At 42.5% G+C, this 27,643-nt stretch overlaps 2 protein-coding genes across 2 annotated transcripts in view; both read right to left on the bottom strand.

Annotated features, from left to right (window-relative positions):
• The window catches only part of pcca (propionyl-CoA carboxylase subunit alpha), a 34,735-nt gene that overhangs the window by 5,093 nt on the left and 1,999 nt on the right, over positions 1-27,643 (bottom strand). The window contains exons 2-20 of the mRNA XM_079512721.1: positions 25,761-25,838; positions 24,427-24,474; positions 24,062-24,130; positions 23,179-23,292; positions 21,830-21,883; positions 15,826-15,957; positions 13,035-13,071; positions 11,355-11,433; positions 10,906-11,008; positions 6,008-6,102; positions 5,297-5,447; positions 3,814-3,957; positions 3,539-3,613; positions 2,915-2,983; positions 2,646-2,721; positions 2,337-2,550; positions 1,148-1,250; positions 581-679; positions 389-442 (exon numbers count right to left, since the gene is read on the bottom strand). Of these exons, the coding sequence (XP_079368847.1) occupies positions 389-442; positions 581-679; positions 1,148-1,250; positions 2,337-2,550; positions 2,646-2,721; positions 2,915-2,983; positions 3,539-3,613; positions 3,814-3,957; positions 5,297-5,447; positions 6,008-6,102; positions 10,906-11,008; positions 11,355-11,433; positions 13,035-13,071; positions 15,826-15,957; positions 21,830-21,883; positions 23,179-23,292; positions 24,062-24,130; positions 24,427-24,474; positions 25,761-25,838 (1,794 nt within the window). The remainder of the gene's footprint in view (positions 1-388; positions 443-580; positions 680-1,147; positions 1,251-2,336; positions 2,551-2,645; positions 2,722-2,914; positions 2,984-3,538; positions 3,614-3,813; positions 3,958-5,296; positions 5,448-6,007; positions 6,103-10,905; positions 11,009-11,354; positions 11,434-13,034; positions 13,072-15,825; positions 15,958-21,829; positions 21,884-23,178; positions 23,293-24,061; positions 24,131-24,426; positions 24,475-25,760; positions 25,839-27,643) is intronic.
• Positions 26,666-27,643, bottom strand: part of LOC306930990 (zinc finger protein ZIC 1-like) — a 2,018-nt gene continuing 1,040 nt past the window's right edge. Inside the window, exons 1-3 of the mRNA XM_079512144.1 lie at positions 27,567-27,643; positions 27,283-27,446; positions 26,666-27,126 (exon numbers count right to left, since the gene is read on the bottom strand). The exon at positions 27,567-27,643 is cut by the window's right edge and continues 1,040 nt beyond it. Coding sequence (XP_079368270.1) covers positions 26,941-27,126; positions 27,283-27,446; positions 27,567-27,643 — 427 coding nt within the window. The 3' untranslated portion in view covers positions 26,666-26,940. The remainder of the gene's footprint in view (positions 27,127-27,282; positions 27,447-27,566) is intronic.

The following is a 27,643-nucleotide window of genomic DNA, read 5'->3' as shown; positions in this document are numbered from 1 at the left end:
ATGGGCGGGCTTTGGTACAGTGACGTTCAATGCTTGAGACCTTTGACTGACAGTAGCTCTGACCAATTGTGTCAAAGAGAAAATGTTTGAACCCGCCCCCCGGGAAACAAGATCCATACACAGCATCTCCAGACTCAAATACCACACGACAGTGTGATTTGAGTCTGGCTTATTAGCCAGGCTAGGTCTCCTTAGCATTCCTGATGTCTCTCTAAAAAAATGCTGCAAAACATTGATTAAAAATAATAATAAATAAAATAAAAAACAGAATTGATCCTTTGATGTGTTCTGTGTGTGTGTGTGTGTGTGTGTGTTGTATGCCTTGCAACATCCATGTGAGACATATCAAAAAGTTTAAAAGCCCTATCAGACACACACCAACACTTACCGATGTACCGAGGTACTGTAACACGATCTCTCCTGAAGCACTTCTGGACAAACACTGGAAAACAGGATCACAAATCAAACTCATCTGTCATTTTCATTCGACTCTGTATTCATATTTCTTATGCCCATTACCCTAATAACACAACCCCATGGTGAGTACAGTAAACTAATCAAATGACATGTGTAATGTTACCTGCAATATCCTGGTTGTGCCATTGACCGTGAGCGGCAGTAGAGGAGACGCCAGGTTCCACTCTCCATTAACCTGTACACTACCTCCATCTACGTCCACCTGCACGCACGAGCACACCACACACACAGTTATACATGTATTTTACTGCAAATTATACATGTAATTTTGGTTGATTCCATTGACTTAACCAATTTAGGCCTGACTTCGAAATAAAAAAAATGATTTTTCAAAAATAGCAGACCTACAAGCTCGTAGCGCACCACTCGGTAGCTTGTAGCTACTTTAGCTATTGAAAAATAGCTAAAGTATAACATAATGCTTAGTTAAAACACCAAAAGGGGTTCCCGTCCAGAATGGGTTAATACATTCCCATCTAAATATTATAATGTATGCCAGAGAGATTTCATTTATTTAGGTTTTCTACATATTTATCAGGGGCCTTTTCTGGACAACCTTTCTAGACATCTAACCACACAGACTATGAACATGTGTCAAAGTGTGTGTGTGTGTGTGTGTGTGTGTGTGTGTGTGTGTGTGTGTGTGTGTGTGTGTCTCTCTTTCTCTCACAGTATAGGCGTTTCCTGATCTAGTAACAGACAGCATGTGGTGGTCATTCCCCAGTTCAACGCACAGCTCCCATTGCTCCTGTTCCAGAGTAACAGCAGACACCCTGAAACACACACACACACACACACACACACACACACACACACACACACACACACACACACACACACACACACACACACACACACACACACACACACACACACACACACACACACACACACACACACACACACACACAAAACAGAAGAAATAAAATCAGTATAGGAAACATCTAGTGACTCTCTCGGAGGCCTGACCATGCCTATTTTTTTTTGTATTATTATAAAAATAAAAATAAATTCTACTATGTCTACCATTATTAATATCTTACATCCATGGAACTGGTGTAAGCAGGGAACTCTTACACATACTACAGTGATTAACACTATCACAGTATTGTTACCTTCATCACTATGTCTCATGTTTATATCAACAGGTTCTATTTTCTGTCTTTGTATTTATACTCTCATACAATTGTCATCACACAGACTATCATTCGATGCAAATGGAACAGACTGTACGAACACTTGGACACTTACTCTGGTGCGGGAGGGGGGAGGGGGGGTTACATATGTATGTATACACATGCATATAGAAAAATGGGGGGGGGGGAATGGCACATGATTTACTGTGAAAACAAAAGGTTTTTGAAATGGAACACTGAGTGGGGAGAGTTAATGTATGGAGGAAAAAAACCTAAACAAAAGTACAATAATGCTGTAAATGTTTATGTTCACTCTCCTCCCAGTTCTGTACAACTGTATGAATGAGTGTGCTTATCAATAAACAGAAAAATAAATGGGATTACGGATGTTTTCAAATTGTTCTGATGTATTTATAAAAAAATTCTATGAATGTTTTATTTTTGTGGTGAATCTGTTGAGAATTTATAATTTTTGACCTTTTTTGCATGCGCTATCATTAGCTTTTTTGTGTTGTTTTTAAGATAAGGAACTTTGTTTGAGACAAGTGAAAAACAAGCGGAAACAGGCCCATGTTCCCAATGGGAAGTACCAATGGGCTTATAGATGCTGATAAGATGATTGGTGCCGACAGTCCACAGCTAAATTGTAGGTGATACTGTAGGTCAATTGTTACAGTCTGGATTTGATGTGTTTGAAAGAGAGGGCTATGGGCAGAACTTTACCGCGAGCTGCCCAGAAACTTTTGTGAGCGGAGCTGGGTGGCTACGTAGAGCGCTCCAGCTGAGGCGAGCAGCTCCCTGCGGCCTTCAGCCCCTAGTTGATGGCCTTTGAACCCATCGGGGTAGACCTCTGGCAGGAAGTTGGTGCTGATGTCACCAGAGATGAAGCGTGGGTGGGTGATAATCTCTCTCAATAGGGGGATGTTGTGGGTCACACCTGAAACCAAGAAAGTAAGAGTGAATATACGGAATAAGTGTGTATGTTGGATATGTGTGTGTTTACGAGACTATTGTGTAAAGTCATGTGAGTACCTCTTATAACATAATTATCAAGGGCCTCTTCCATCTTGGCCAGGGCTTCAGCTCGTGTAGCACCATAGGTCACCAACTATGGTGAGCACAGAGGGACAAAATACTGCTGTTGACACCTGCATTGCCGTTAGTTTCGTTATAATCACGCATTATGTTTGTAACTGTAACTCTAAGAAGGAATCTCAGGTGCTTAGTATGTAAAATTCAAGATATTTTCCCTTAACATAATGTTGAAAAAAGAATCGCTTGATTTTACATAAAGGTGTGACCTTAGAAATCATAGGGTCATAGTAGATGCTGATGTCACTTCCTTCCTGGATGCCGCTGTCCACGCGAACCTGTCACACCAAGGACACACAGGAAAATGTTTATAGTTAAGATGTATAATAATTTAATATGTTTAACACATTTTGTGCCCAAAACGTCTGTGGACGCCTTGGGTATTACCGCACGTGCATAGCCCAAGACGTCTGTGGACGTCTTTGAAAAAAAAAAATATATATATATATATATATTTCTTTTTTTTTTAAATCAGAAAAATCAAAACACTTTTTTTTTTAACACGTGGTGCCAAAGTTTGTGTTTTCGCCATTGAGAATGCATTTGGCGTTTAAATTAAATAACTCAGAAACTATAAAACATTTCAAAGAAAAAAGTTCCAGCATGTGTCTCCACAGTCAGCTGAATTATAAAAATGTGAATGGATTTTCTAGGTGAAAGTGATTTTGGGCAGTTTTGCGTGGGCTCTCAATGTGTTAATATGTTACTGTGGAATCATGGAATGATTTTTTTGGTTTGTTTTTTCTTCCATCTATCAAAATAAACTCTGGATGAGCATGAAAAAGAACATCTAATCTTGTACATACCAGGGTCAGTGCCATAAACACACTTACATTGCTGATGTTGAGTGGTTCCTGATATTGGGACAGTCGTCCAATAGAGGGAAGGCCAAAGGATTTGTATGGGTCCTGGCAGGAAGACAGAACAAACACAGCCAAAGAGAAGTGATGCAAAATGGTGAGAATATATGAGGCTGATTTAAAAAAAATTGTAGGTTGGAATTATGGACAGGGTCGACATGGGCGAAAACATAGTCTCGGCCACGCCTTCAGCCTGGCGGAGAGCCGGAGACAAAAAACATGGACAGTCTAAAGAAATAATGTGTTACCTCAGCGTAAACACGGCTCTCAAAGGCCCAGCCATTAATGGGGATGTCCTCTTGTTTGTGCAGCAGAGGGTAACCCTTGGCAACCCGGATCATCTGTTGGACCAGGTCCAGACCAGTAATACACTCAGTGATTGGATGCTCCACCTAGGAGTCAAAGAGCACAAATGTATGAATTTTAGATTAGTACAGTATGCCCTACTCCAGGGGTGCCCAAAAGGTAGATCGTGATCTACTAGTAGATCACAAAGGTAGACCACATGGCATGCCCCTAAATGTATATAATCTATCACTTGAATTAAGGGGACTTGATTGATTGACATAAAAAAGGCCTGTCAGCTCAAATGTTGCACACAAACGTCAGTAGCATTACAAAGTTATATACCAAATAAACAACCAATTCCATTTGCACCTTATATGTAAAATCAGCGCCACTATTCCGAAGGTACTTTTTTTCAACTATTTTTTCAGCAATGGGAAAACTTTTTTTTTGGTGGGTAGATCTCGTTTAGCTGGTCAAGTCAAAAAGGTGTGGGCGCCCCTGCCCTACTCCCTCTCTTTAAACAGAGATACGCACACACATACAAACGCACACACAAACTTCTTAGTTTTGGATAAACAAATTGACACCTGCACATGAGCACAACCACTCGAGCGCTATTCACATGGGATCTGGTGATGTCGTGTAATTTGTAATCCACAGACATTAACATAAATAGCCAAGACCGAACAAGATATCTAGAAAACTACTATCTGGATTGCTAGGGGATTTTTGCTGTGGATATTGCTGCACGCAATACTGTATATCTCAAGATTACCATGAAACCATTAGCATAATGCAGACAGTGACAAAGCATGGTTAGGTGAGCCCTGCAGCCTATGGGATCTCTAGCCACTGCATAGACTTGCCTTTTACACACACAGTGTGGAAACCAGACATCTGCCACAGGAAAAAGAAAATCCCTGGGGAGATTGGTCTAGCACTCAACAGTTTGAATTGCATTTCGCTGACCCGAGAGTTGTGGGTGACCAATCAGAGCCCACTATTCAAAGTGAGCCATGACGTTGGAATCTGTTTGTAACCACCACCAAAGTTCTAGACTAATATCTACGCAGTGATATTGGTCTGGCCATGCCAGGCTAGGACAGACAGACGCTGCATTGCAAACCTATTTAAAGGACTGTTTTATGAGAGAGAGGCCACTTTGGATATCATTGCACTAGCAGGCAGATTGACACATGCAATGTTCATTATTTTATTATTTCAGTAATTGAGCAGCCCCTTACAACTCTAAAACAGACAGCCACACACACACACACACACACACACACACACACACACACACACACACACACACACACACACACACACACACACACACACACACACACACACACACACACACACACACACACACACACACACACACACACACACACACACACACACACACACACACACACACGTGCACGCTTCATACACTACCTGTAGTCGTGTGTTCATCTCCAGGAAGTAGAAGTTTTTCTGTGAGTCCACTAGGAACTCTACAGTACCTGCTGAAGAGTACTGGACAGCCTTAGCTAGCTGCACAGCCTGTTCGCCCATAGCACGCCTTGTGGTGGGGTCCAGGAATGTACTGTCAAAACACAGCACACATTTCAACTCTCTCTCAAAATCTCAAACTCTTTCATGTCAAGAACCCCAAAATGTACCCCAAAATGTATTTGACCGCAGACCCCCATCACAATAGTCCCTTTTTTGCCAGGGACCCGCAGAAGAGAAGATTTGTGTTGATATATGAAAATAAATCACACCTGTGTGAAGTGAGGGGCGCTCTAATCATCATACATACAGTACATATACATCACTTTCAGTGTTCAGCCAATCAAATCATGACAAATGTCATTCCGGCCAATCACAATTTGTGTCTTCACTTTTTTGTCTTCACTTTTGTCTTCAAACACGAAAAAGCTGGGCATAGAAGAGGCTAGCGCCCCTCAAAAAAATCATATATTAATACTAACTATATAATAACTCAAAGCTGGTATTAGGAGCCTAGGTTTCTATACAGCTATAGGTTTCAATACAATGTAAAATCCTGTTTATATTGCAAAAATGTACCCATGGGTCTAGTTTAGTGTATAAACCCTACTGACAGAAGCAGGGGTAAGTACAGTAAGTGAGAGGTTTACTGACCTCGGAGCCTCCTCCACAACCTTCTGGTTCCTTCTCTGGATAGAACACTCCCTTTCATTCAACCACAGAGCATTACCATGCTTATCAGCCAATACCTACGCACACATTCAGAGAGACAGAAGAACACAAGTAGAGTCAGCTCATAGTGGCTCCTATGAAATAGTGGCTCCTATGAAAACTAAAAAGAAGCATAATACCAGAGCAATCAATGAGCATATACGTTCACTGAAGAAAGAATGTGGTAGAGCTGAGCGAGCGTGGAGAAAAAACAAACTCACTATCCACCTAGAGATTCTTAAAGGAATCGGAGCCCTGAACACATCCAAGGGAAGTGTGCCGAGGTCATCGCTGAGAACAGGAAGGCATACGACACCGTGGGCTCCCTGGACCTGGACAGTGTCACCTTCGACAACACCCTGACGGCCCTGGCCCACGCGGACGCCGAGTACACTCTCCAGTGCAACATTCTAGCCTTTCTCTACATTTCTCCCAGTAAGGAGGTGAGGACCGCCAGCCAAGAGGCATATCAGAAGCTGTTAAAGAGTGACAAGATGCAAAGTAGAGAGGATATCTACCAGAGGATTGTAGGGGATGAAGGTGGATAAAGACAGTCTCACTGCAGAGGATAAGAGAGATGGGTTGGAGAAAGATTTCAGCATACAAATCCAGACGTTAATTGTATACGACAGAAGTCTAACAATCTCATATTGGAGATCAAGCAGGTATACGATGCTGTGGGTTCCCTGGACCCGGACAGTACCACCGTCAATAACATCTCCAAGAAGCTGGCCAACATTAACGTGGCGTACATTGACCGGATGAACATGATGGACTACCTGTGGCGAGCGTCTCCCAGTAAGACAGTGAGAAAAGCCAGCCTATTAGAAACTGTCTGGGTTGTATGAGGACGCTCATGAGAGACCACGTGAACCTGAGGATTGAGAATTCACGTTGTGAAGAGAACTCGGCAGAGTTGGCGAAGCTACGTGCACAGCAGAGAGCTTTGCAGGGAAAGGACATGATGCATTGCAGTGGATACTGCTCCCCGCTGAAGCCCGATGGAGCAGACAGATGCCCATCGCTGCCATAGTGACTAACTTCAGCAAACCCACAGCAGACTGCCCTTCCCTGCTGACGCATTGGGAGGTGATAATGTGCCTCCATGAGTTTGGTCACGCCATGCACTTAATCTGTGCTCAGGTCGTCTATGCTGTGTTCAATTCATTCCAGAGAGGAACTTTGTGGAGGCTCCGTCCCAGCTGCTGGAGAACTGGGCTTGGGAGAAGGAGCAACTACAGAGAATGTCCAAACACTACAAGACAGGAGCTCACTACAGACTGATCACGTTTCGCCACGCCTGCGACGGCATGGGGCTGTGGGAGAAAATCAAGATTGAATTGGACCTGGCTCTTCAAAGAAACAGATTGGACCCGGTTAAGAAATACGCCAGGCTTTGCAGGAAGATTCTGGGAGTCTCCGTCTCTCCAAAACCACCAGCTCCGTTTTCTAATGGCAAAGGACCTCACTACCTGTGGAGCTTGGTGTTCTCCACGGACATGTTCTACAGCCGTTTCAAACAGGAAGGCATCATGAACCCTGAGGTGGGTTTGGACTACAGGAAGTGCAACCTGAAGCCTGGTGCTTCTAAGGACGCAGAGGAGATGCTGAAGAACTTCTTGGGTCGTAAAACCAATCAAGAAGCGTTCCTCCTGGCTAACGCTTTCAAAACGATAAAATCAAGTCTGCGTGTTTTGCACATGCTCTGCCCGTTACAGATTAATTGATGACGTCATGGTATCATTGATGACGTCATGGTATCATGACACATAGATAAGAAAGGCTAGTTGGCTTGCCCACCGCTGCTGGCCAATGGAGAGCGACGTCGCTATGTCAAAGTCAAAGTCAAAGTCGTACGATTTGTCACACACGTTACCGCAGTGAAATTTGTTCTCCGCATTTGACCCATCTCTTGGAGCGGTGAGCCACAGCCAAGGAGCGGTGAGCCGCAGCGTGTGCCGCGCTCGGGAATCATTTGATTAGTAAAATCCGGACAAATACAATACTTGTATATACCTTAAGGGACTTTATACTGAACTGCGGTGACAACACACATTAACCCTTAGACAGATTACTACTGGAAAACACGTGGAGTTTTGCATTAGTCTTTTCTGCCCTGTACGTGATTTTCCGTAGTTCTCTTTTTTTATTAATACCAATATATTAATTCGGTCCGCACCTCTGTATATAGTATTGAGCATAAATATCAACTACATTTCCCAGAATTCCCGTGTCACGTGACACACGTGTATGCTTTCCTATTGGAAACTGACGCCCAGCCCCCAGTGAACAGGGGGGTTGGTTGACTCCTCCGAGGTGGGCACTGGAGGAAGAGTTTTTCAGCCAGGTTTGCAGTCGCCGCAAAAAAAACAATCTGAAAAATGATCCATCCGTGTCCAGTGGCATTCTCCAGTCCCAGACCGTTGGCCGGGCTGCAACATCCACCCTCGCGGATTACACGTGTGCAATGTTTTTTCTTCTCCCCACCGGAGTTACCACCAAGGCTGATGCCTTCGCTAAAAGGTAATTTTATTGTATTCGAAAATGCCCTAATATGACATGTCTAGTAAGACGATCCCTATATTTGGCCCGAGCCGACCTAGTGCTGATATCAGATAGATGTGGTAGAACCATATATGGATAGATCTAACTGGTTTAGTCATCGTGACATGCATAGTCGGAGAATATATAACAAGGGTCGGTACTATAGGTGATCGACGTAGCTAACAAAAACATCTGATCAAATGAATGTATTGTACTGTGTCTTTGTGGGCCGAATCGTGGCATCGTGGCATACAAATAGATGTTTGTATAATTAGTATCACGATAAAATAATATGGCGACGTTAGAATGACACCACCAATGAGTGATCGCGTGTAATGTAGCTGCCCAGCGTATATCCAGCACCATCACGTCACCACATTCCACTGGCTGTTGGCTAGTAGTAGTTGCTAACAAACACTGCACAAATGGTACTGGCTATTGGCCGGGCCACAAGCCCGGGCAATAGCCAGTACCAATGTTGCTGGATGATTGCGACGCAATGGTGCTGGATATACCCTGGGCAGCTAGCTACATTACCACCGATCACTCATTGGTGTTTCATTCTAACGTTGCCATATTATTTTATCGTGATACTACTTATACAAGCATCTATTTGTATTTGTCATGCCACGACTCGGCCCACAAAGACACTGCACAATAAAATCATTGATCGCCAGCAGCCGGGTAAAACGCCATGTAATAGTAGCGTGCACTGACTACAGCTAAAATGTTTATTTCTTTTTATATATTTAGAACTGGCATCAGATGAGGAGGAGGAGGAGGAGGATGAAGAGTCAAGACTGCGATGGCGTTCTCCGACACTGAACCGGATTCATTCATTCATTCATTTCAGGGGGGGCAGTTTTTGGGTGTTTTTTTTATTTAGTCTACTCACACATAACCTGACTCCGCCAGATGGGGCAGCAGAGAGTACACTGGGTTCCCCCCTCCTGCTCCCATCTGGGAACTCTCAGGCAGACTTGATGCCCGGCCACAAAACGGCCTGGCCAATCAGCAGCAGCTAGAAGCGAAGTTGCTCACAAAACGGCCTGGCCAATCAGCAGCAGCTAGTAGAAGCTAGAAGCTGCTGCTAGAAGTTGCTAGAAGCTGCTGCTGATTGGCCAGGCCGTTTTGTGGCCGGGCATCAAGTCTGCCTGAGAGTTCCCAGATGGGAGCAGGAGGGGGGAACACAGTGTACACTCTGCTGCCCCATATGGCGGAGTCAGGTTAACTCACACACACACACCGTCAAGGACTGGGTTTGGGGACATTTGGGAGGAGTAGCTCTGATCCATAGCTCTAAATGCGCATTTAGAGCTATGGATCAGAGCTAGGGGAGGAGTAACTGTTTTGTATGTAGGCCTATTTATTTTCTGTAATATTTATCATTTTATTATGTTAGTAGTCGTAAAAAATAAAAGACGCTTTTACAATGAGTTAGACCTGTCATGACTATTTTGTTCACTATTGTGAGGTTTATTGTATATGACTAAGCAAGTTTCAACTGTGATTTACTCTGTAACGGTAGATGGTAATAACTCAATTTCTTTTTTATAATACAGTATACATTCAAGTCTATATTTTGATACATATCATGGGCACCAAGTCATATCAAAACAATGTCCTTGGATGTGTTTTTTATCAAAACTGTGTTTCTTCATAACAGGTTTTTGAGATACATGCATGAATAGACAAGGTACTGGTAAGACTATGTAAACATGGTATATATCAAAATGTGCGTTAGAATGTCTAATTTTACCCCAAAAAAGAATTGAGTTTATATGATGTTCCAATTTCAGAGCTATGGGGACTTTTAGCTGGATAGGTCAGATTGATCATGACTGACCATGCTATTTATAGATGGCAAAATATCTACAGTGGTACATGTGAGAAACTTTTTATTTTATTTTAATTGAACTAGACAACTCACCCTTTAAAATGAGATATTGCATGGCTATGTATGCCCAGCAGAAAAAAAGTTATTTAGAAAATAAAACTTCAACCGGGCATAACTTTTTTTGGTTGTCCTAGGAACAGAAACAGTGTAAATGCAGGCTCTTTTAAATGGCTTCCAACACAAGAACTAAACATTTTATCAACTCAGTTCTTGGAAGCAGACAAGTCAAGCTTTCTCTGAAGGTCTTTCGTTGTCACACATTCACAACAGAGAATTTTCAATAAATCATTCAAAAACGCCATTCTGGCCATAGAGAAGTCTACCTACTATATAGAAATCCTTGAAACGCTCAAAGAGTTAAGTGTAATTGGAACTGTGTGTGTGTGTGTGTGTTAGTTACCTGTATCTCTATGTGTCTGGGGTTGTCTATGTACTTCTCAATGAGCAATCTGTCATCGCCAAAGCTAGAGGCCGCCTCCTGAGATGAGAACCGAAAACCTTCCCTGAACACACACACACACACACACACACACACACACACACACACACACACACACACACACACACACACACACACACACACACACACACACACACACACACACACACACACACACACACACACACACACACACACACACACACACACACACACACACACACACACACACACACACACACGAAAAAACATGAAAGTGTAATACAATGGTATTGAAAGCATAAAGAGACAAGAAGATGGAGTTAGATGGAATGGTGAAGAGAGAGTAGAAGGAGAGAAGACTTTACGGGGTGTGTGTGAGAAGCAAAGAAAGAGAGAGGAGTAATAGAAAACAGAAAGACAGTCAGTACCTCGTCTCTTCATCGTTCCAGGAAATCCTCATTCCTTTCCCTCCTCCTCCTGCAGACGCCTTGATCATCACTGGGTAACCTAGCATCACAACAACCAAATGCCATTATTGGTTACCTAGCTAAATACAGCAACAAAACAACCAACTCATCAGTGTAAACGCAAACCATCATTCAGTGTAACACAAACAACCAATCTATCAGCTCTTGTGTTTCAAATCAAGGAACCTCTGCTCAGCCATAGTAAAAAATAAAACGTGATATGACCCCAATTTGTCTCAGTCAAAGTGAGACAAACTTGACAAATGCGGTGCTTCAGTTTTGTCGTCTTTTTTTTTCGGAAATTAGTACGTAATTCCCATCTGGACTCTCTCGGGCAGAGACGATTCACTCCGAACCATTTCTGATCGGAGCGATATGCGGCCGTATGCGGCCGCTAGAGGCGGGATCAACGCGAGACTGGTGACATATTGAAGTGCACATGTAAACACAACTCAAAATTATTATGGAGATATCAGATTGTTGTCCCGCTGCTTCTGGTTCTTCGTTTCTGCTTGAGAGAGACCAGATGCAGATAGGAAGAGTGAAGTTGTGAATTCAATACTGCCGCAATTTCAGGTTAGCCAAGTCTATGGATTTTTCTTAATGTTTGTTTAGAGCACTTTAAACAGAGTATGATGTTTATTTAAAGAAGTGAGGCGCTCCTCACTTCACACAAGTGTGATTTTTGAGGGCCACTAGCACCTCCTATAACCAGCTTTGTGTGTTTGTACCACAGAAATGATTTGATTTGATGATAAGAGCGCCCCTCACTTCACACAAGTGTGATTTTTGTATCTGATCTGTTTTCCTTGGGTAACGTAATGTACCCAAGGTAATGTGTAGTACCCAATGTAATGTGTAGTCCGTTCACACATACAGCGATTTATCTTTGGCCACTGAGTATATAGTTTATATTTATTGTATAATAGCAGCTATATCTGTGGTATAGCTTTAGTTTTTTTACTCTTACTATACATTAGTGGTGTGATTGGTTTTAATATTTCCCAAACTCAGCAGGGGCCTCTGTCTGTACGCATGGATTTTGACCTCGTAATGCAGTCTGTAACACACACACACACACACACACACACACACACACACACACACACACACACACACACACACACACACACACACACACACACACACACACACACACACACACACACACACACACACACACACACACACACACACAATTATATTAGCCTTTTTTTCTGTCGTCATGCTCATTAAACCCTCCCCACACATTTCTGTGTTGCCACTGCTATTGTACAGTAACTTTCTCAACTGCCAATGGGGAGCCCCCACTGGGAGGATGTAGTGCCTCCATCCTACTCCTCAAATTCAACAAACTCACTGTCCCAGCCCACAGGAGTCAGTAGGACAGTGACAAAGATGGCCCTCTCTCTGCCTGGCTTCCCTCCCCCTAATGGCCAATTGTATTTGTATAAATGCTCAGCCAAGCCATGTTTACTTTTTGTTTCATTCATCTTTCTCGTGCGCGTGGCCACCACGCTGCACCACGCACACGTGTTGTGTGCATGGTGGCCCATCTAGCCATAGCGAGGCCCATCTAGGATTGCATTTCTGGCTGCGCCACTGATACAAAGAGTCCTGTTTAGACATGTGTTTACTTACCAATCTCCTGAGCGATCTTAACAGCATCGTCAATCGTCTGCGACAAAGGGAGAGTTACATTATTACACAATACACACGTCAACAATGAAGCCCTACAACTGAATTCTAATGTATTCTAATTCAGTAAATTTTTCCACAATAGCCTCTGACCAGGTAAAAGTTAGTATGCTTTCTCCCAAATTACTTAAATAGATAAAGGAGGTAAAGGTAGATCCAGGACAGAGTAAGTAAATACCACATATTTTTATAGGAGTCGGAAAGAAAATCCTGTTGGTTTTCCAAGAGAAAGAGCTGTGTCCAGACTCCAGTCCATGTCTCTGTACCAGCATCACCACAACCACAAAAATAAATAACTTTTTTTGCAATGATTAAAGTGATTATAATCACAGTTCACACTATCCGCCTTTTATGCGTGAATCTCGTTTGTGTCCGAGCATAGGCATGGCTGAGGCATGGTAACGCCCCGCCTGCCTGTGATTGGCCTACCGACACTGCCCGTCTTGACTGTCCTCCGAGACGCGAGGTTACTCCGTGGTGAGATTGAGAAATAAATAATACAACAAGAGAATGACAGCTTGGCACGCGCGACAGAATGCAGCCTTGTAACTAACTTGTACGTTTTATTTTTGACCTTTTTTTAAGGTGGATAGTGTAAACCAAAACTGCAGCCTACAGTGGAATTAAACACATACAAAAATGTCATTATAGATATACATATTAATCATTTGATCATTGTTTGGGTATGTTTTGTCTCAAGACGGCCCCAAAGGACAATGTCAGTGTATTAAACCATTCTGGCCACTAGAGGGCAGAGTTGGTTTCAATGCTTTCTTTACTGAAAGATCAGAAACCCTAGCTAGCACCACCTGGACAAGACATTTGGAAGGCACTCAGATCCAGCAACTCACATTATGCAGTATAATGTTAGTGTAATGAACATTTTGTCAACCAGCAACAGTAAGCGGCCAGCCAAGTACTTGTACAATAACAAAATAATATACGCTGCATAATATCCTAAGTAGCTAGCAAGATGTAAGGCAATAGTTACGCCTATTGCAACAGGTAATTGTCTCCACCAGCCGAATAGAAGGCATGGGGAGAGTATGTTTGCACTCCATCCGTGTGTGTATCCATCCGTGTGTCCGTCCATCCATCTGCGTACAGCTAATCTCACGCAAATCGGTATACACTCTCTCTAGAATCATGTGATCAACACATACCGGTCCACTTCCCCATTGCCTTCCAAAGTTTGCAGGATTGGTCCATTTTGAACCAAATGCCTCAAATCATGAACACAGTGTGCAGTTTCCGTGCAATTACGCACACACATTCCCACTAGGCCGTGGAAGAAATGGCACTTACATTTTCTTTCGAATCAGCTTCATGGTGGCGCTATAACAGGCCAATTCATGTTTTCACCGGCTATAACTGCACCGATCTGTGTACATTATGAATACACTGTTACGTGTTATATATTTATTTTTATTGCCACCACCAGTTTATAAATAATATTTTATATTACTCCAAACATCACAGACGCTATTATCCTGGTGGAGACCTGATTCCATTTCAAAATGTTTTTAATCAACAATATTCCACAGATTGTTCAGTTCCATTGTATTGATACCCTGCGTTATTCAGAGATCTGTAAATAAAGATGGAGCTATATTGCTGAAATGTGTAATTGAGCAAATATTAACAAAAGTTTCCAATATTATGGATGTATATATGGTGTATATATAGGGCAATATGGAGACATTATATATTGATGATTGGTCCAATATGAAGTCAACTTAAATCACCAGCACTCACTTCCGAGTCATTTTAGGCTCTCTTTTTGAGTGGTGCAAACCACTCCAACAACTGGCTTTGTAGCCGTGTTTGTTCGTACCAAAAAAATCACACCTGTGTGAACTGAGTGGTGTAAGGTTTTATATAGCCTGATCAGCTCTGATCTGACGTAATGAAATCACACCCGGATGTGATTTCACAACTGGCTTTTTTGTGCAGAAAAAATGAGCATGGTTGCTACGGTCATCCAGTTCACCCGGGTGTGATTTAATTACGTCAGAAATTATTTTGAACATAGCAACCATGCTCATTTTTTTCTGCACACAAAAGCCAGTTGTAGGAGTGGTTTACACCACTCAAAAACGAGCATGGTTGCTATGGTTAGCAACCAAAAAAACGAGCATGGTTGCTATGGTTAGTATGTGACGTCACTGACGCAATAAATGTGTAGTTGCACCACTCAGTTCACACGGGTGTGATTTTTTATTTCATGACCCAGCAGCTGCTCTGCTGGGTCATGAAATAAATAAGAGCCTACGAGGTCTTTTTGTTTACTGGATTCTGTTCAGAGCCGTGCACCAATAAAACAACCCACCTGTCTACGAGCTCGCATTCCTTTTTCAATTGGTATGAAGGCCATGCTTCGATTGAATGATGGAAAGTACTAATTTCCCCTTGAGGGATCAGGGATGATGGAGCCATGGATTACAGAAGCGGCTCATATGCGTTTAGATAAATATAATATTGATGTTTTGCATTTGTAAGGTTTTTGTGGCTGGACCGTTTGGCATTCAAAATAAGGGCCTGCAATGAAAAGACTGTGGCAGTGGCGGAATAATTAATTAATACCTGGCAGGGAATGTATTAAGAAGATACCTGATAGCCTACCATAATAATAACCATATATCTGAAGCCTATTAGCCTAATGATCCTAGTCAATATTATATACTAGTATAAATCTGAGAGTGTAGTTAGTAGTTAATGTACAGTATGTGAATACCTTGACAACTCCATCAAAGCCTGGTATAACGTTGACATTGGCAGCCTTGGCGATGAGCTTGCTCTCAATCTTATCCCCCATACAGTGGATGGCGTGAGTGTCTGGGCCGATGAATGCCACCCCCTCTGCCGCCTAAAACACACAAAAGTACAATATTAGCGCTAGACATTAACCACATGAACGCTAGCGTTCCAGTTCTGGGCATGTCATAATGGGTGAACATCCTGAAAAAGTAGGCAAACAAAAAAGCTCTACAAGCTCACAGTCACGATGCCCTGTGAACTTGTAGATTGACTATTTTTCTCTAAAGAGATCCTAGTCAAGAAGGCTTTAACAACCCATTAAAACTGGACCGTTCAAGCATGTGTCATTTTAGATTTTTTTTGCACTGGCCATTCAAAAATCTTGAAAGTGTTTTTTCTTTTTTTTTTGTGGCTTCCGCCTTTATTTTTATATATTTTTATGAAGGGACAGACAGTAAGCTGACAGGAAATGGGGAGAGAGATGGAGTAAGGGCCGTCGGGATCGGGAGTCGAACCTGCGGCACACTGCCAGACAGGATTTAGCCTGGCTAATAAGCCAGACCGAATCAGCGTTGGCAAAAAAAATATTGCCTGCCGGCGGATTACGGTCTGGAGAGGCTCAATTGTACGCCCATTTCCTACACCAGAGAACTGGTGTGGCCAATCGGGACACGGTATGCAATATGGGCGGGCTTTGGTACAGTGACGTTCAATGCTTGAGACCTTTGACTGACAGTAGCTCTGACCAATTGCGTCAAAGAGAAAATGTTTGAACGCGCCCCCCGGGAAACAAGATCCATACACAGCATCTCCAGACTCAAATACCACACGGCAGTGTGATTTGAGTCTGGCTTATTAGCCAGGCTAGACAGGATTACCAGCCAAGGTGCCTGGACCACTGAGCCATGGCACAGGCCATCTTGAAAGTGTTTGATTTTTATTTTATTTATTTATTTATCATTTTACTTACGAAAAAGGTTGAGAACAACTGATTTAGAAGGCATTTGTAGAATCGGCCTCAGATCTTATGAGTTAAGTGTTCTTTTTTGTAATTTAGCTGAATGAGTGAAAGTGACCACTGAGCAGTCAGGGCTTCAGATCAAAAACATGTGGTTGTTGAAGGGTTCACTGTTGCAGTGACACTGCATCATCCAGAGATATACAATGCAAAAGCTTTTTTTTTCTTTTCCCTTTTTATATGGAGAATTTTCGAGGAAGAAAAAGGCCTAATCATTTGTGTTTGATTTGGTGTCTTGATTACTTGGGGGCAAAAGACACCGTTTCACACACACACTCTCTCGCAGTCAGAAATATGTCCTCAGGGAGCTAATGACTAATTAGAGATCACATACATTTGCATGTTTAACTACACTAGTATGGCCTCTGGAGATACAGGGTGACAGGAAAACTACCATTTTAAGATTACCGGTCTACAACATTGAAATACGTCCTCATCCTGACCAAAATGTATTTATAGCAGACTGTTAATCCACCTAGCTATAAAATTGTGCCAATGTGCCAAAAAAGGCATTTTACTGAACGTTCCGTTGGGTTTTTGTATTATTGTTCTTGGTGGGATAGAACTTTCTTACTTTTGTTGTAATGGTCTTGCTCGAGGCCAATTGCAAGCCAGTTGAGTGTGCTGTTGCTATGCAGATTGGATCCCAGCTTAGTGCTAATATAGCCCCATTAAAGTGAATGGAGCCAGCAGTTCCCATACAGGACAATAGACAGCAAACATCTGACCACCGTTACTGATGCATTCAGGAAATGTGAAAAATAAGGCAAGCTGTGGAGAAAAGGTCCTAGCCTGAGGCAAAAGATCTAAGCAGTACCTAGTTACATCAAACAATCAATCTGTTATAAAGATAACATCTGATGTATGAAAATATCCCTTTCAGTCTTATACTGTCTGCTATACATACAATATTGATTTCGCTAAATTAGCAGCAGTTCACCTTTTCTGTGGCAACATGTCAAATAACTCAAGAAAACTTCCAACAAATTAGGATAAAACTCAAACTGCAAAGACAAGCAGGACAAAAAATTGCCTAAATGTATTCTTATTTTAACACGGAAATGTTAATGAAATACTGTAACTGAAACTGTAAATCATCAGTTTAGCTTTATCTGAAAGATTTTTAAAAGGCCAATGTCAGTTAATTATATTTATATTGCTTGTCCCTTACAAAAACACACATACAGTGCCCCGCCAATTACATAGTAGAAGGTGGAGTATGTGTGTTTTTGTCAGGCACAGTGATGTTGTGAATTTTCACAATTTAATCACAATTAAACTGTCTGAGCTGCCAATCTATCAGCCACAAACACTCACTCTGACACACAGACACAGTGTGCCACCATTGTACAAGGTGCAAGCAGCTGCTGGGTATTGACAATCACCCCGATGGGGGTGTTATGTTAGTGTTGGCTGTTGTATGGCTGTTTACGCTGTTTACTTAGCCTAGAAAAGACACCTTGACAATGGTTGATACCAGTGGATGTGGGGAAAAAAAGTAACAACCGGGTCCGGGTGCAGTACTTTACCAATGCTGAATGCAACATAGAACATGGCACTACAATCCAGGAATTGGCTATAGCAAATGTATTTATGTCACCCGTCAGGACACTGTGCACATCTTTAGTTTAATACTTTCATGAGTTGCCATGCTAGCAGTCTGGCACTATGAAATAATTCTCAGAATGTAAAGAAGCCTCTGAGAAATGTTGTTTTAATGCAATTAGTTGTATTTGAATGAGCAGTTACATTTCATGTCCTTGATTACTTCCATGAATGATTTACAGTTGTTTTTCCACACACAAAATCAAGTGGACAACACAAGGCATGGATGCGCGCACTGTGCCTGCCTGCACTACCAACTGCAACTTCTACTATCACCTCTGGCCTCGCCACTATTACCTCCCGTGTACTAAACAATGCATGGCATTACCTTCTATGTACACAATAAAACAAGTGCGACAACTCACATGCATGTTTTATTTACACATTCTCTATACTGCATATAGTTTCTATCTTATCTTTACGTAAAAGATAAAAAAGTTCCTTGTATGTGCATTGTGCAAACACACCTGCCAATAAAAAAAAGATTAAACTCTTAAGAACCAGTAGCATGATTATTTAAGTTGAATATGTCCACACAGGCCTTCCTTTAAAATGAAAATCATTCCCAAATAACATACATAATCGTTTTTGTTTTTACAGTCAGTCAATGCATCCCCCCCCCCCCCATATCCTACTTGCTCTATTCACCTTCAGGCTCTTTCTCATGCTAAGAGGGTCCTACCCCCAATTTACCCCCGACACACACACACACACACACACACACACACACGCGCGCGCACGCAAGCCCAGGGCAATGCATATGGCCCCGGGGAGCGTTTGCAATGCGTAAAGCTGCACTAACTGTTTCCCCACTGTCTGAATACACAGGGGGCCCCATTCAACTGCTAATGTTATGACATCTCTGTTTCCACACATACAGAAGGCCCTTGATGGCCATTGATACTCTTTTATACACACGCACACACAAACAATGGAAATTGATGGCCACTGACCTGCCTTATACATAGTACAATACACTGTACAATACACTGTACAATACACTGTACAATACATACTGTAGCTCAAGTCGTAAAGCAAAAGGTAAGAAAGCATTGTGCACAGGACGTGTGTGATTAGCATTACGAGTTGCAATTTCTCATGTAAGCCTAAACTGGCCTCCCCTTTTTGAACACTACTGTAAGGCAATTTAACTACAGAAAATCATGACTTAAAATAAAAAAATAGCTTCTTCACAGATGAGCAGCAAAACCGTGATACGCTAACACAGGGGTTCTCAAATTTGGGGCTGGGGACCCCTGGAAATGCTTTGGCCATGTCTCACTAGACTTTAATATATTGGCGCCCCTCACTTCACTCACACAGGTGTGATGTTTTTAAATCTGGGGACCCCCCCAAAATAATTTGGCGACCCCCTGAGGGGTCACGACCCCCAGGTTGAGAACCCCTGTACTAACATACCAGATAGAAAACAGTAACCGAGAGGTGCCCAGGGGGGTAGTGAATCATGGTGTGTGTGATATGAAATGTCCAGTGCCTCGCCAGTGTCCCCCCAGTGCCTCCCCAGTGCCTCCCCAGTGTCCACCAAGTGCCTCCCCAGTGCCTGCCCAGTGTCTGCCCAGTGCCTCCCCGGTACCTTCCCAGTGCCCCCCTGAGTGGCTCCCCAGTGTCCCCCTGAGTGCCTCCCCAGTGTCCCCCTGAGTGCCTCCCCAGTGTCCCCCTGAGTGCCTCCCCAGTGTCCCCCCAGTGCCTCCCCAGTGCCCCCCCAGTGCCTCCCCAGTGTCCCCCCAGTGCCTCCCCAGTGTCCCCCTAGTGCCTCCCCAGTGTCCCCCCAGTGCCTCCCCAGTGTCCCCCTAGTGCCTCCCCAGTGTCCCCCCAGTGCCTCCCCAGTGTCCCCCCAGTGCCTCCCCAGTGTCTCCCCAGTGCCTCCCCAGTGTCTCCCCAGTGTCTCCCCAGTGTCCCCCAGTGCCTCCCCAGTGTCTGCCCAGTGATTCATTAATTAATCAAAATTTTCGGCGCGCGGCGGCCCGCGTCACGCTCATGGGACCGGACCTTAGTCTTTTTCAAAAAATATTAGTGGACCTTCAGCATTTCTAGTTGAGGACCCCTGGTATAGAGGTATAGTTAGAGGTATAGTTATAGTAAGTATAGAGTCTATACTTACTTAAAGTGGCTGTGACATCCAAAAAAGGGGGTACTCAGGCTATTTAATTAGCTAATAATTTGATGTCACATCTGGAATGTAAATCTAACCCAATGAAATTAATCAGGTCTATTTCCCCTCGACCGCACCAGCTTCCTTGCAGTGACTTTACATGAATATATAAAATCTGTGCATATACAATATATATTCCCCTCAAATTTTATTGGAATGACAAAAATCGCTATATCATTTTGCGTTCTGGGTCTCCCAGGCAGTCACCATGAACTTTGGGCCGGGTTTAGAGCATCTCAGGGGGGACACAGGGGGCTTGGTGACCAGGGGAGATTGCGGGACTGCCACAACGCAAAGGTTACCCTTAAAAAGAACATGTGAACTCAATTTCATTGTAACTAAGATATTCGATAGAAATTCTTAATTTTCTACTGCCATATTTAGCCAAAACGCAAATGAGACATTTGCGGGACATGCAAAGTATTGCAAACTGCTAGCCTACTAAGCCTACTATATCAGTGCTCAGTGTCTAAAGGCGAATAAAATGATATATTTCACTGAGACCACATGATGTACATATTATATTTTTGGGCCATGTCATAAGACACTTTAACTAATACTTTGTTTATTGGGGTCAGCTCTGTACTTGGTCCACTCTTTTTCCCCCTCTACAACAAATCTCTTTTAGTGTATGTGACAATGAATGAACAATTTTGAGTGTTCGTGTAAACAAACATTGTGTAACACAAACATTGAAGACAAAAGTGAGGACACAACTTGTGATTGGCCGGAATGAGATGATGTATGATGATAAGAGCGCCCCCCATATGGGTGGAGAGTAAATATTCTACTAATCTTTTTAGTGAACAGGAACGAAATGACTGAAATTAATTCTCATCACTAATAAGCCTTTGGCCTCCTCTCTAAACTGCAAAACTGATTGTAAACCCCTTATCCCTAAACTTCTTTGCCTTTTTTTTACCATTTTGAAAAACATTTTTGAATTGTTCAACTAGCCAATCTACACTGACACGTTGTGAGCTTGTAGACTGGCCATTTTAACTATTCCCTTTAGGGATAAGGGGTTTAGCGGTGACGAAAATGTCTTATCAGCAGCCTTTTGGCAGATCCTTCACCTTGACTATCACACCTTTAACAGATAACTTTACATCACAGAGGGGGGCAGACATAGCGAGATACAAGAGTAAGGAAAAAGGGACTAATTAGGAGTGTTTTGTTGCTTACCAGTCTCCTGGCAAATTCTTTATTTTCAGACAGAAAGCCATAGCCAGGGTGAACCTAGAGAGAGTGGGAGAGAGGCCCTCATCAGTGAATGGTTTGCAATGGATTTGGACACAGAATTACTTCTTTCCATCATCTTGCCACTAAGTCCCTCATTTCTTCCATTTATTAGTCTCTTCTACTCCCCTGCAGTCCAGCCTAAAGTTTACCAGCAAGGTACAAAAGACAACATTGAAACCTGAAACCCTTCAGCCCTTTCTTTCCCTCCATTGGACGCCTCTCTCATTCCTACTCTCCCTACATTGCATTTCAACAGCTGCAATGACAAATCTAAACATATTTGCTGCCTCAGGCTGGTAGATGCTGGCTAGTTAATGGTAAACCAACCACAAGTGTCCAGCGAGTCAAACACTTACTGTACAATGTGTTCCACTGAATCCACTGGTGGAACTTCCTCTAGCCTCCACCAATTTAGGCATTTGTATTTATCCAGCGCAACTGATGGCCGAGCTACACCAGGCTTTTCGCACGCGTTTACACATACACGCGAGCCCCGCATACGCGCACTTAAAATAGGACTGGACCTGTAAGTGTGTGTGCGCGTGTGTGCGTATACGCGTAAACGCGCGCTGAAAAGCCTGGTGTAGCTCAGCTGTCACAGTAAGCAAGGTAAACACATACATCAAATGCATAGATAGTGTAAGTGCCTCTGTAATAGGATCATAGGTAAACCAATAACTTAGCATCAGTATAGCATAATAAATATAGGATAATAGGTCACAAAAATCTGTCTAAAACTCCCAAACCTTTGCATAAGACTGCATGGTTGTCAAGGCTAGGTCCACCCATTCCAGTCATCTCATTTACCAACTAGTGAACTAGTAACCAATGAGGATCATAATGAACTAAACTAAACTCACAGTGTGATCTCATTTAATGCATTGTGCCTTTTTCTACAGCACACGTTAACCACTTAAACCCCAAGTTCCACTCCTTTCTCGCCTCACCAAAACATTTGTTTTGCCAAATACCATGTGACATACCCAGAACGGCAAGGTTCATGTGGTTAATGTGTCAATTCATCTCCAATCAGAGAATCCATTCCCATGAGAAGACAATATTGTTTTTACTATTCATTCATAATACTGCGATTCCCCTTTAAATTCAATTAAAGATTCTGACTGATTAGTATTTCATCATTGTCTTGCAGATGCATGTTGTCCATCAATCAAAACTGCAATGAAGTTGTTGTAATTGATGGACGCATAACATGCAATATTTCATTTCAATACGCTGGAGCCTTGATATTCATGTGCGGAACTCATGGACAGATGGTGGCGGCATGTGCTTACAGCCTGGGCTCTGGTGGATGTGACAGCATCCATGATGGCGTCCATGTTGAGGTAGCTCTTGTTGGTGGGAGCAGGGCCGACGCACACAGCCTCGTCAGCCATCTTTACATGGACCTAGAGTCCAACATATGCAGTACACACAATCACTGTATTGAAATCCCATTTTCAGACACACACCATCTCAACGGTTACATCGACATGTCTATTAGACACACAAGACCATCAGTGTCACATAGGCTATTTATTTATATTGTGTGTAACTAGAAATAATACAATTTTAAAAATCTAAACGTGTATGTTTCCTGTCTGAATATAACCTCTCGCTAACTGTGTGGGCTGCGCGCGCGCGCGCACACACACACACACACACACACACACACACACACACACACACACACACACACACACACACACACACACACACACACACACACACACACACACACACACACACACACACACACACACACACACACACACACACACACACACACACACACACACACACTCCCCCCATGCTGGGTGAGTGACAGACTTTGTCACCACAAGGATAAATCCTCATTAACATAAACATCTGGAACAACAAGGTAGCAAAGTTTGTTTGTGAGTGTATGGGTGGAGGGGGAGGGCTACCAAACCGTTCTCTGGGTCTTTAGGAGACCTTCCCATACATGTGTGAAAAGAAGGAAGTACTAGGCCAGCCCCACTTACCATTCCAACTTTGCATTTGTCGCTTTTAAAGACAGATATGCAAAGGCTGATATGCAAAGACAATTTAAGGCTAAATCTGTTTATTCATAGCATGTGAGCAAAAAAAATTGTTGGAGGCAACATTTTTGTAAGTAAGTTGGAAAGAGCTGCTAGATAAAGAAACTCAACTCACAGCACTAGAGTCTACATCGCTGTGTACAGCCACCGTCTTAATCCCCATCTTCTTACATGTCTTGATGACCTGAATGAACCATACATACAAAACTAAATGTTAGACACTAGACATTGTTATAGGATCAACACCATAGAACCATGGACAAGAAGAAAACAAAAACAATGTGCTACTTTGCTGGGCGTTAAAGGTCTCAATATCAAGAAAGGCCAATAAAGACATCACACTAGACGTTTCATATCTCATGTGTATTTCTATTACTGTAGGTCACAGTTATTCTGGCCGCAGTGGTTTTTTTATCACAAAATGGTCAATATGCTGCAGCCCAAAAAAAGTACTAGGAGTACTGTCTGAGCCGATCTCACCCTGCAAGCAATCTCCCCTCTGTTGGCTATCAGGATTTTATCAAAAGTCTGTGGAAGGAGAAAACACACAGATTAGCTCTGCAACACATTTCAGAAACCTCACTCCAACAAACCTCTCATATTGGAATAAAGCTTAAAACTAAGAATGGAAATTTAAAAAAGTTCAGTAGCTGTATTTCCACATTATTAAAGGACCATACTGGTGGTCTGGTCAGGCATGTTTAGCCCATTGACTACAACTCATGGTATACTTGACTTTACCGTCGACCATTTTCCTTAATTTAAAGACTTTTAATTTGAACTTCTTTGCAATAGTTAATCTGGTTACTTTATAATCACATTTTAAAGCGTGGAGTAATTTGTAAGTAAAAAAGTATAGCTGAAAATAGTGCCTGGAAGCTAATACAATTCAAACACATATTACTGATTAACTACACAGTGATATTTCGCCCCAATTTGAGTAAATGATTCAGTAGTTGAGCAATTTTAACAAATACAAAATCTAAAAATAAAGCCATCAAAATAAAAATGGTCTTATATGTATGTATGATATACTGCTACTGTATGCCAAAAGTTGTAAATAGAAGTCGACATGATGGGCTATTCTGAGCCTTTGTTGAGAGACAGAAACACAGTTAGTTTAATTCAGAGTGTGCAACAGGGGCAGATCTACAGGTGGGCTTGAAAAAACATCAAGATTTTTCAGTCATTAGACACGTTCTGTAATCTGTATGCGGTGCCACTGGAGTACATGTGGAACTACCTGTACGCTTGTGTTATCCCTTTACCATAACCTTTGACTGTACTACCTGTACTGTTAACAAACCTGCTAATAAGGCATTCAATCAATCAAAACACTCTGAGTTCACACAGGATTTTACAGTGTAGCTGCCCCCCCTCTGTGTCCTCGCTAACCGCCAGGGGCTACAGAGCTTTTAGCTCAAAGGGGAACTCAGGTTAAGGAGGTGAAATCTTGTTTATACTGAGTTTTAGGGGAAATGAGGGTTTCCTGGGACCATTAAGAAAACAGAGATAAGGCGAATAATAAGAATGAAACAAAAGAAACGGCAGTGGCTCATAGAGCGGCCGTCTGGCAGGCAGAAAGTTCCCGGTTCGATCCCTGACATCAGTTTGAAGTGTCCTTGAACAAGAAACTGACCCCACACATTCTCACTATGAGCACTGAGCAGGTTGCTGCCTTGCATAGTTGCCTTCACCATTATTGGTATATGAATGTGTGTGTGGATGGTTTAATCATAATTTAACGTATATTGTAAAACGCACTGGATAAAGACAGACTATTCAACAAATTAAACATCACAGCAAAGCCATACCTTCTCATCAGGGTCATATACTGTGGAGTACTGTGCCCTGCCTGCCACCACACAGTATTTGGAGTGGAACGAAGCATGCTGCAAAACACAAAGTCATTATTACCCCGTGACTAGGGTAACAATATTTTCAATGTCCCAAACTGGGACCCTTAAATGAATGTGCATATTCGTGCATGCACATGCCCATTCATACACAATCACATGCGTGCACATGTATACAGGCAAGGCACCATAAACATTGCATACAGGCAACTGATTTTGACACACCTCAGCATTGAATTCAGACACTGTAATGCCGTAATGCAATGTTCATGTTTTTTGATTGGTTGGTGTGAGCGTGTACAAACATGAACAGAACATGATAATCAGCTATAGAACTGCTGAAACAACTATTATCATTTTAATTGTGGCAAAAACCGGGACATTTTGGTAGTGAATGTTGATAACCAGGACATTTGAGTATTTGAGATATTTGTACAAAACGGACAATCCAAGAACATTACTTTAATCTCAGCAACCCAGGGTTCTGTCCTAGCACAGTATACTATACAAATTATTAAACAGCAAACTTACATTTCCAATACCTCACCCTGATATGTGATAATGTCAATTGATAAAATTGCTGCTGCCTAATATCCCCCCACTCAATTTTATCCCAACAAAACCATTTCAAATTTGAACCTCTTGTTCAACAAGTAGGCCTATTCCCATGTCTGTACAGTATGTAATGCTGCAATATGCCAGATATGGATGCCCCCATGTGGCTAAAATGTTGGTGGGTCATTCATTATACTGTTGAACTAGTCAGCAAAATAGATTAAGGAAACAAGAACAGATTAATCGAGTCAATTTTTTATTTTATGTACATTGTGAATCATAACAGTTACAAAAAAAACGTCATATGAATCACGATAAAAAAATAATAACAATGCTCTGTCACAACATGATGTGTAGCCAAAATCTGGCTAGCTAATACTGACAACAGAACATTAAAACCACTATATAAATGTAAATAAATGCTATCAACACCGCGTGAAACGTCCGTTTGGCTGAAGAAGCCTGCCTCTCCAGTGTAGGTGTAAGGCTTTTTGTCGCCTTGGCGAAGCAGTCCTGGCTCCTAAGTCCTATTTGTCTCTGAGTTCCGAGAATCCTTTGCGCTGTTCTTCCCATCGCTGGCGTCTCAGACGTACCATTCACTGAAGTTAGGCGAGATGGCGCCGTGAGACCCACTGAGCACCACAGAATCTGGTGACATTTCGCCATGCGTGTCCGAACCTGGCGACACCGTGGGAGTGGAAGAATCGTAACCGCTGCTGGCCGCCGGAGAAGGCACGGAGATTGACATCGAGGCCGAGGAGTCGTGAACCTATGTGAAGAATAACAAATGTCGATCAGTTTATTTGTACATCAGGGTTAACTATGTCTGTATTCAATACAACAGTGTCCTGTCAAGTTGCAGGCTATGTCTCACAGAACAAGCCGTGCGTAATGATGAAACTCGTGCGTAAAAACGGATGTTTACCTTCATGTGTTTTCGCAGGGAGCTGGGATGGGTGTAGGACTTGTCACACATCTTGCACACATAGGGCTTTTCAGACGAATGAACGTGCATGTGTTTCTTGCGGTCACTGCTGTTGGCGAAGCGTCTGTCACAGCCGAAGTAGTCACACACAAACGGTTTTTCCCCTGAGACAGAAACACAGAAAATTAGACACGTGTGCCAAACTCGACATTTACATCAAATAAGAATATAAAATACGTTGCATTAAGAAATTGTGCTATATATTATAACTAAACTGTGCCCACCTGTATGCGTTCGCTTGTGTATCTTGAGGTTCTCCGAGCGGGCGAACACTTTGCAGCAGCCGGGGAACGGGCAAGCG

This window comes from Electrona antarctica (assembly GCF_951216825.1).
Source record: "Electrona antarctica genome assembly, chromosome: 10".
NCBI lineage: Eukaryota > Metazoa > Chordata > Actinopteri > Myctophiformes > Myctophidae > Electrona > Electrona antarctica.
Note: the sequence above shows the minus strand (reverse complement) of the source record. Positions and strands in the feature narration are given on the sequence as shown.